The sequence below is a fragment of the Poecilia latipinna genome, unplaced genomic scaffold (genome assembly GCF_001443285.1).
Source record: "Poecilia latipinna isolate Pla-1442-1.1 unplaced genomic scaffold, P_latipinna-1.0 Scaffold5589, whole genome shotgun sequence".
Classification (NCBI taxonomy): domain Eukaryota; kingdom Metazoa; phylum Chordata; class Actinopteri; order Cyprinodontiformes; family Poeciliidae; genus Poecilia; species Poecilia latipinna.
The window spans coordinates 1-9,705 of NW_015118205.1; the positions used below are offsets into that span (position 1 = coordinate 1).

At 40.2% G+C, this 9,705-nt stretch overlaps 2 protein-coding genes across 2 annotated transcripts; both read right to left on the reverse strand.

Annotated features, from left to right (window-relative positions):
• Positions 1 to 43: 43 nt before the first annotated feature.
• Positions 44 to 2,943, reverse strand: LOC106943633 (cyclic nucleotide-gated cation channel-like). Its single transcript, XM_015026947.1, has 6 exons — positions 2,269 to 2,943; positions 1,913 to 2,002; positions 930 to 1,031; positions 556 to 747; positions 355 to 465; positions 44 to 165 (listed from the first exon to the last, which is right to left on the reverse strand). Exons 2-6 carry the CDS (start codon positions 1,999 to 2,001, stop codon positions 84 to 86), a joined length of 576 nt encoding a protein of 191 aa, XP_014882433.1. The 5' UTR covers position 2,002; positions 2,269 to 2,943; the 3' UTR covers positions 44 to 83.
• Positions 2,944 to 3,953: 1,010 nt separating this feature from the next.
• On the reverse strand, positions 3,954 to 9,614 carry LOC106943634 (plastin-2-like). The gene is made up of 8 exons (XM_015026948.1): positions 9,402 to 9,614; positions 7,100 to 7,286; positions 6,927 to 7,005; positions 6,734 to 6,851; positions 6,521 to 6,654; positions 6,130 to 6,253; positions 5,389 to 5,513; positions 3,954 to 5,253 (listed from the first exon to the last, which is right to left on the reverse strand). The coding sequence occupies exons 1-8, from the start codon at positions 9,612 to 9,614 to the stop codon at positions 5,121 to 5,123; spliced, it is 1,113 nt and encodes a 370-aa protein (XP_014882434.1). The 3' UTR covers positions 3,954 to 5,120.
• Positions 9,615 to 9,705: the final 91 nt, after the last annotated feature.

The window sequence follows — 9,705 nt, forward strand, 5'->3', positions numbered from 1 at the left end:
GTGAATACACATAACTGAAAACAACAAGATCTTCCACAATAACGCAATTAAAATCGTACCTAAATAGGTCATTAAAAGAACACTCAAAAAACATGCTGCGTCACCCTCCTCCTGCCACTTCCTGTCTTCTTCTTCGTCTTTTCGGTCAGTAGTAACATCCGGTTACTCGTGACAAGAAAAAAAATGTTTCCGTTGTAGTTTTGCGCAATAAAACATTTTCGATAAGGCTGAAAAACCACCTCATCCTAGCACAAAAACATTGCACTAGACAGTGGTGTGTTTCCATTAAGTAATTCTAATTTGCGCAATTGTAACGCAGCTATTTTAATATGTATTACAAAAACAGCTCCCTACCTCACAACTAATAGGGTGAAGTTATAAAAAACCGCTGCTCCAATCACTATCAGCCAGTTGTAGTAGGCATCATCAGATGGGGATAAAACCACAACCTTCCACTTCCTCCTCCTGACAGAAAGAGTCAGAAACGCAGCGTGAATCAAATCAGGGTCGGCACATTGAGAGCAGGCTAAGTTGGACGGTCGTTTGGCGTCTTACGTGCGTCGGGAGCGTTGGACTTCATTCTCTGCCTCAGAACCAGTGTGGGTGTGGCTGAATCTGCTGGGCGGGGACTGTAGGTCCGTGTTGGCCGGGCCTCTGAAGCGCTCCAAAAAGGAATCAGGCCGCTCCGTGTCCTCGGCCAGACTCTTCTGGGCCCATTCCCTCAGAGTCATCACCATACTCACTATTCTACAGACACAAAGTACAAGAATACTGTTAAAGTAGTCTTTACAGATCAACATTAGTCAACTTCTGGACTGTTGACTATTGGTTCCGAAACAGAAAACAAATATAAGACGGTACCTACTGCTTACACAGCCACCCAATATGAAAACATAAATGAGTACTACTCATGGATATTCTAGTCGTACCTGGACAGCGCCCCTCTGCCTCGAAAGGAACTCTGGGAATTCCTTTCGATGGCGGCCATTCGCTGCAGCTCTGAAGAAGTGTCGTCACATATCGACTGTCCCCTATTCATTCGGAAACACAGAAAATACTGGAATAACTCACAGGATATTGTCAGAAACATTGACTCAACACACATTCCCAAATGACTGGAGCTCATCTGTATAACAAGATAAAGCACAGACCATTTACCTTTTTATAATCATTATAACTCCATTAAGTTCTTGTCAGGCCGCAATGATATTCTAAAGTTGTTATGGGAATTTTTTTGTGGTTCAGACATTGACCTGTCTCCATGTCTAACAGCTTTCAGTTGCATCATTTTTTGTCTTAAATTTGTAGTTCATCTGCCGGCCTCTTGGGGTCCTCAGTTGCACTTAGGTCTAGGCTCTGGTCCGCTGCCTGTTTCTTGTTTCTAATTGGCTAATTATTTTTACTATACAGTTAAAATGACAACCCAACAACATTGTCATTAGTTGCTGCAGCTTCAAAGTGATTTGAACTTATTTTTTTCTATTTTTTGTACAGTTTTGACTGAATTGCTGCCCAGTGTGAGTTGTTCTTTCAGCAAATGGCCGTTTTTTGGATTCTGTACACTCTAGTTAACGATTAATTGATTACGAAATTAGTTGATGATTATTTCAAGAATTGAATCATTACAATTAATCTGATCAATTGTTTCAGCCCTTATACATACAATATCAGTAAGTATTGGGTATTGGCCATAAGAGCAATGTTAATATCGGATATCGATGTCAGCCCAAATTTTAGTATCGGTTCATCCCAACTTGTAAATTCAGATTAGTTTGATAAATAGTAAAATTATACTTTAACTCAAGCAGCAGCAGTTGATTTTGGTTGCTTAGTTAACCATAGTACCAAGCCACACTAATTTAAAAATACATAAAAAGCACAGATCTTTTTAAAAGTCCTCGTGTGTGTGTACCTGCTGAGTGTGCTCTCAGCACGATCACTATCCTCCTCCGTCCATGTTTTCACAGACAACCTGTGGGAATCGTGCAGTGGACCCGTCATGCTGCTCACACAAAAACACAACGTGGTTCTGCTCTTTTATCTGTTGTGTTACAACCGTGACACCAAACAGACACTGGGTCACATATGAACATGTCCAAAACAAGCTTCCAGTCACATAAAAAAACAAAAAACAAAAGAACATACAAGTATCAGCAAAAGAAGGTCATCCTGAGGTCATGCTGCACCAGGCATTGCCGCAGAAATGGCTTAGCAACAAGCTGGTGGGCAGGAAATGAAGAGAGAGTAGCATGGTACAAGTTCACTAACCTGATGGATCCCCTGTCCTCCAGACGTTTGCTGTGTCAAGTCTCCAAATCAATCCTCATGTTCAGTTGATTTGTTTCCACCTGGTTCTGTGTGTGCAGCTTTTTTCAAGCTTCTCATTACTGTCAGCATAATGGAGATACGAATACACAGAGGACGGCTGAAATGGATGAAGCGGACAAATGTAACCAATAAAAGGGATGATCACATGGTGCACTTGAAAAAGCTTCATTTAAATTGTAAATTGTACATATGCGTGTGTGTGAGCGCATGTGTGTGTGTTCCTTTTAAACCACCAAACTCATCTGAATTCAAGAACCCTGTTTGAAGTGGCCTCTGGGCTGCGATTGTGTCTTCATGTTATCTCTAGGTTACTGAAGCTGAGAAATGTCTTGATGGCCACATCTGAATATTTCTGTCAGGAAACATTATTTACGCTCCATGTGGAAGAGAAACATTTCTCTACCTTTAATTTGACCGTTAAAAGATAACGCTCAGCAGATTATGTTCAGTTGTAAATAATAGAAAAATAGACCAAAAGGAAGGAAGCGGTGATCTGTGGGTACCAGCGATTGAAAACGTCACACATCCTGCTTTCTAGAACAGAACAACGTTGAATGAAAAGGTCAGAGTTCGTACTACCTTGATTATTTTCATCAGTTGTTTTTGGATTGTGTTTGATGAATAAAATAAGACAAACAGTTTTGATCTTTAGTCATAACCATTGCGGCTAAGGCAACCTTCGAGGGCCACAATTATGTAGAATTTTTTTTTCAGCTGTACATCATGTTATAATGTTATTCCTTCATAGAAAAAACATCTCCATAGCAACCATTCAGCTGTGAAAAACACCTAGGTGGACCTAGCTCCGCCTTCAAGGCACAGGTCCTCCTCTGCAGTGCAGTTTCCGAGTCACTGCCTCACAGAGAAGCCTTCCCCACCATGTTGTGATGACTTCCTGACGGGAGAGCTTCAGAAATAGTTGTAGTTTTTAAAGAGACAGAGGCCCAATTTCAAAGCATTGAATTATGAAGTTAAATTTCTTTTAAATCACCATTGATAAATACAGCATTTTTACAACAACTGATATTAACACAGTTATTTGATTGTACTATATAATGGTACTATGTACCTGGAAACCAGATAATAGCGCCCCTTTAACACTGGTCTAAGACTATTTAATTCAATTCATAGCACGTCATCTCAAAGTACTTTATTATAAAAGTTATTTCGATCCAATCATACATACATTCCACTTGATCGTGGTTATCAAACAGTGCAGTAAAGTTCAATTTATTCAAATTGGCTTAAAAAGTTTACTAAGGAAACCCATCAGAATTCATCAAGATGTATGGATTGATACAGCAGAGTATCATCAGTATAGCAGTGGATGTTTGTGTCATGCTATCTGTTGATTAGCTGAACATGGTAATATTTTGGCATAAAACTGCATGTTCTGAACAAAAACCAATATGTCTGAAACTGATGCTGGATGCACAGAAAATGACCAAATATGTACAGTGAATAGAGGAAAAAAATGAGAAATGTGACACCTGTCCCTGATAGAAGTAGTGAATTGTGGTCATTTCTCAAATAAACAATAACAGGTTTACTACGTAAAGGGCATATAACATATTTACATATCCTAGTGGGACATTTATGCAGAATAATGCAAAGAAGACTGCAAAGACAAATGAAATAAGGTATTTATTTGAGACAAGAGATCTGATTGTACAGTCATTCTCAATAGAATGTATTTGAAAGCAATTTACATTACATTGAAACGACTGGAAGGCAGGAAACTGTAGTGGATATTAGTGGAGTTTTGAAAAGCTACAGCAGCAGTGGAATGTATGAAGACGTAGCAACGTGATGAGTTTCACCATTCGTTCGTAATTTGGTTGTGAATCATTTTCCCTCGTTGATATTACACTTATGGTGTGTTAATAAGGGTGAGGATATAAACACAGATTTTGCAGATGTAAAATTAACAATAATTCTGCTTAGACTGACCTGCAATTTTTATTTATTAACTGTACTGTTGTAATATTCTATGAAAACAGTATCACTTGGAAATCAATCAGGATGAAATAATCTTTCGCTATAAGTACAAGACTTTTCAGTTATCAATATGACTTTTTTTTTATTTAGAAGTCAACAGAAAATACCCAGACTTGATTTTTTTTATGTGATCTTGTCGTTTAAAATACACAATAAAGTACAACGTTTGGATGGATTTGGTTGGATAGTTTCTACTCATCCTGCTTTTATCCCAATAAAATCAGGTTTACTAATAAATGACTTTCAGCTTTAAGACTATCTATGACATAACAAGGCTTCTGTCAGACTGCAAATTTTACAATAAAAGGCATTCTGTGAAGATCAATATGGCTTAATTGTGATAAATGCTTATCCTGTGAACAGGCTGGCACACAGCAGAACTGAGAAAGAAGGACACATGAGGATATCATGGAAAAAAACAGAAAATATAAGGATAAGATGAGAGAGGAGAAAAAACCCCATCGTACAACCGGAAACTGGAAAAGAATCACCCCGATGTTCCCCATGTGTCACAACTTTCAAATTTAAAGACACTTTTTCTACTTTTCTCTACTGGTGAGCAAGTGGTCGCTGAAACAAACAATCAATTTTAAACCTAAATGTCAGGAAGAACGATGTTTGAACCATTGACGTTTTAGCTTTAGTTTCCTGTTTCTGTTTAAAGACAGGAAGTCAGGACAAACTTCTACACCGTGTTCACTGCCTTTATGTTTCAGCAGATGAAGACAGTCCCTGTGTGTGTGTGTGTGTGTGTGTGTGTGTGTGTGTGCGTTTAGATGTGTACGCGGTGCTCTTTAAGCCTTCTTCATGCCCCGCCCCATCAGGCAGGCAAAGATGGTCATCACCATTTTGGGGTTGACTTCTACCAAGTCCTCAGGCAGGGCGTAGACTTTAGCGCCGATCTTCCTTGCCATGGAGATGGCATACCTGGGGCAAGAAAGGTTTAAACAAAGGATTACTGTGGTAACGTCTTGCTAAGTAAAAGTAACTATTATCTCCGACAAGGAGAAAAGCAAAGCTTCTTAGCCCCACTACATGATCAGATTTGTTAGAGGTGATTACTTGGCATTGTCCAGTTTATCTTCATCTGAGAGATTGTCTCTTTTCACCAGGTCAAAGTTCACGCTCTGCGGCTGAATGGCATCAATCAGGTCCAGCACTGGAAGGCTGGTGCTAATGGCTTTGTCCTAAACAGACAGGCACACACAGCAAATTAGCAAAACTTCTATTAGCTTCAGGCCGTCCTAATACATGAACATCTGGCTGCTTATTTACTATTGTTGACACTTCCGCTAATCCACTACTGCGCTAATAACAGAGCTAATTTGTTGCTTAGCAATTTAGTGATTTTGCTAACTTTGAAAGTATTTAGCACACTTAGCTTTTAGCTTTTGGCATTAGCTTAAACTAAATAGCATGTTGGTGTAGCACTTTACCATTAGCTTCTACTAAATCCTATGTGGGGGTACCATTTTAACATTAGCAGAACTAGTATTGTGACTCATGGTTCAGGGATAGCATAGCTAACACTTTAGTTAGTGGTGCCCACCACTCGTTGAATCCCTCTAAAAACTTTTGACAAACATTTGGGACATGCTATTGCTGCCCATGGATCTCTGAACCAAACCTTTGAGGAAATTAGACAGAGGTTGAGTCTAACTATCAATTATACAACTTCTAAACAATGACACAAGTCTTCCGAGGTTGGTGTTTTATTTCTTGATTCAGCTATTAAAGTTTAATGTCTCACATAAAATCCCAGGAAACACTGGGAAAGGGACCGTATGGGTTTGTGTCACTTGCCTTAAAGGTTTTGATGGAGGAACTCTTGCCGGCTTCCTTCAGAGCCTTATTGACCCACGAGATGATCAAATCGTCTCCAGCAACTTCACCATGTCCGAGGTCCTCCAGGACGTTTAAAGTGTACCTGCACCATGTCGGTCATTATTATTAGCCTTCAGTATAACCAATACCACAATGTTTTAAAAATAAAAATAACACATATTCAAAATGAATCTCAAATTTTCCATAAAGTTCATATGCTGTCAGGGTTGAGGAAGCCTCTGAAAATGCTAATTACTCAGACTCAAAGCTGGACAAACAGCACCCCCTCCCTCTCCAGAACTGCATAGCAACCCCCATCGTCCTCAGCAGATGCTGACTCTGCGAGCCAGAAAGTGAAAAGTCAAATCACCTCCTCATCAGCTGCCACACCAAGGCAAGGGTGAGAGTCTCATTTCCCTCATTCAGGTCCTGACCTCCGATTCCCACCAGGGAAAAGCCGGCTTTTTTCTTCCCCAGCTCCACAGCGTAGTTACAGTTTTCAATCTGTATAAGAAAAAGACGCAAACACATTCAGATCTACTCCGATTAACAGTCTTAAGTCTTTCTGTATTTCCAAACTGACCTTCTTTAAGTGACCTCCTCGTCCCTTGAAGGGAGGAAGGTTGACTCTGTTGTCCCAGTCTACCTTCACTTTAATCTTTTCATAAAGCTGCAAAATCACCATGGCGTCCTGCAGATCTCTGCATGCAAACACAAACACGTCGATGAGCCAGTGAATGGAAGAACGCCCCCGCGGCAGAAAGAGAGCCACTGACCCATAGATGTAGTGAACGTGTGGACTGACTCCCAGCGAGTTCATCCAGTTCCTGAAGGTTCTCTCCTCTCTCGTCTCACCTAAAACAAAGTCAAGGAGGATAATGAAGCCCACACAAGTCTGGAAATAGGTGGGGGGAAAAAAAGTTTCAAGAAAGTCGTATCCGTGCTTTACTTTCAAGATTCCACTCCTGGTTTTCGGGTTTGGTGAGCGCCGGGTACTTGTTGAAGAGCGTGGCCACGAAGGCCAGGTTGAGTTTGGCGTTTCCTGTCACGATGTCGGTGGCAGTCACAAACTGACGGCAGCCCAGCCGGTCGGCCTGCTTCAGCAGACACTCTGCTCTCTTTTTGAGGTCTTGCTCCTAGAGACCCAAACGCAATGTCACGTTTTAGAGCAAGAAACGTCTCACAAATACCACAAAAGAGCATCAATAACTCTGAATGAATGACTACTACATAGACAAATAACTTTTTAAGATAAAAAAAAAAACATTTCCATTTTTTTGGCTCGTTTATTGTGACAGTTATGACATTCTATTAAGATTGACACAAGAAAGAAAAACAATACTTTGCACTGAGTGGCTGTATCCTAACAGTGAAAATAAGGAAGTCTGTGGATGTTAGCTCTTGCGGTAGTGATAGGACAGTTTTCATTGATACATATTTGGTGTGTGAATTATTAAAATATACAGTTCTAATTGTTTCCCGAAAGAGGCTCAAGTATTTTGAAATTTAGCTAATCGCAGGTAGTTAGCTGAATAGCTAACCATCCTATTCAGCTAATACTTTTGGCTACGGTTGCAATATTATATCTGTACAAGTTCGACCCAAGTGAAAATTTACAAACTACAACTAAAAGTCAAGTCAAATAAGCTCAAATAAATTATAATGTTTCTGTTGAAAAAGAAACAAGAATTATGCCAGAAATTTGTTCATGGATACAAAAAGTATATATGTTTCTTTCCAACATGTTGCCAAGCAACATTTTTCCTGATATTATCGGGTGTGTATTTTATCCTTTATGTATGACAAATAACTTAAGAACGATGTCTGTAATGTTTTTTTAAGTTTTTGTTGGATCTGACTGCAAAGACTGGAAGAAAGAAATAAAGTCCACAAATTGGCTGCGTGGGCTGCACAGTTGGTAGAGCTGTTGCCTGGCAGCAAGAAGGTTCTGGGTTCGATTCCCAGCCCCAGTCTTTCTGCATGGAGTTTGCATGTTCTCCCTGTGCATGCGTGAGTTTTCTCCGGGTACTCCGTTTCCTCCCACGGTCCAAAAACATTACTATCAGGTTAATTGGCCTCTTCAAATTGCCCCTAGATGTGTGTGTGCATGGTTGTTTGTCCTGTGTTGCCCTGCGACAGACTGGCGACCCGTCCAAGGTGTACCCCGGAACATCAGCTGGAGATAGGCACTAGCACCCCTCCCGACCCCACTAAGGGACAAGGGTGTAAAGAAAATGGATCAACTGACACTGATATGTGTCAGTTGATTTGAAATGAAGAAAAGTCTGACTTTTTCTTGCCCTCATGGAATTAAGTTTGAAATCCCCCCATTTTAATTTTGTTTTTCCAAATTGTTTCCCAGGTCTCCTGTGGGAACCTGAGGGTGAACAAAATACAAAAATCCCACTCAGAAAAACAGAGTCAGCCTATGACATGCGCTCCAGTCGGAATGATATCCCGAGCTTAAAATAACCCACAGGAAGCAGGAAGAAGATAAACAACTTCCATTCGGCCTGAACGGTCACGTCAATAAACATCCTAAACTGAGTTTAGTCTGAACTGGAAAAAAGATTCAAGATTGACTCTGTGACATGACCACCAGTTTCTGTTGTGTTCACCAGTTTAGAGTGATTGATGTTGTAATATCACTAAAGTAAAGGAACAGGGTGTCTGCAGAGATCACCAACACAAATTAAGACGTTTTAAAAACCTTTTAAGACCATTATGAATGGAATTTAAGACCTAACATAAAGGAAATGTACAAAAAAATGCTTATAAATAAATTACAGGGGTTGGCAACAGAAGTGAGCCAATGGTGAGACCAATATTGTTCAGATAACTGACGATAAAATAAATCTGCACTTACCCATGATGGCTGTAGAAAAAAAGCCAGCTAGATTTAACCTTACTAGCTAGCTGGAAATATTAGCTAGCTAGCTAACTAGCAAGTGTATTAGCATCTAGGTACCACACCTGTGGCTGCTACCGCCTCCGGCCACAGAATGCCACAGTTTAGATGTCTGAGTCTGACTTAAACTTTCACATAACAGTACTCTCCATCAAAAAAAAAAACAAAAACAAAAAAAAAACTACAGAATATACAAGATTAAATAGTCCGACCACAATAAAATTTGAGACCAATGTGAATGCATTTAAGGCCAACTTATTTTTTTTCATAAATTGAAGACATTTGAAGAATGCGCAAACACCCAGAGGAAAATGAAAGCAGGCTGCTGAAGCTGCAGACTCACATAAAGACCAGTCATGTCGATCTCAATCCGAGGAACATCCTCTTTGCTGCCATCTGGAGCGATCTGCTGCAGCAGGTGGAAATACGCCCTGGAGTCCTGCACAGAAAAGACAGAGAGTTTCACATTGTTAATATGGGAATGTCCTGTGGAGACTGGAATCCAGCAGCCATTGGGTGAGATAAGGAGTACACCCTGGACAGGTGACCAGTCCATCACATGGCAACATAGAGAAACACAGAACAAACAACCTAACTCATACCCAGGGGCAATTTGGAGAGCAATTAGCCAAGGCAACTGTAGCTGC

Bases quoted from the DNA above. Each gene is read 5' to 3' on its own strand.
- LOC106943633 (XM_015026947.1), bottom strand. From the start codon at position 2,001: ATGACGGGTCCACTGCACGATTCCCACAGGTTGTCTGTGAAAACATGG. The intron at 1,032-1,912 runs GTACACACACAC...CCGAATGAATAG, and splicing joins GCTGAGAGCACACTCAGCAG to GGGACAGTCGATATGTGACG. The intron at 166-354 runs GTAGGGAGCTGT...TCTTGTCACGAG, and splicing joins TTCACCCTATTAGTTGTGAG to TAACCGGATGTTACTACTGA.
- LOC106943634 (XM_015026948.1), bottom strand. From the start codon at position 9,614: ATGGACTGGTCACCTGTCCAGGGTGTACTCCTTATCTCACCCAATGGC. The intron at 7,006-7,099 runs GTAAAGCACGGA...ACTTTGTTTTAG, and splicing joins CCAGGAGTGGAATCTTGAAA to GTGAGACGAGAGAGGAGAGA. The intron at 6,852-6,926 runs GTCAGTGGCTCT...GTTTGCATGCAG, and splicing joins CACGTTCACTACATCTATGG to AGATCTGCAGGACGCCATGG.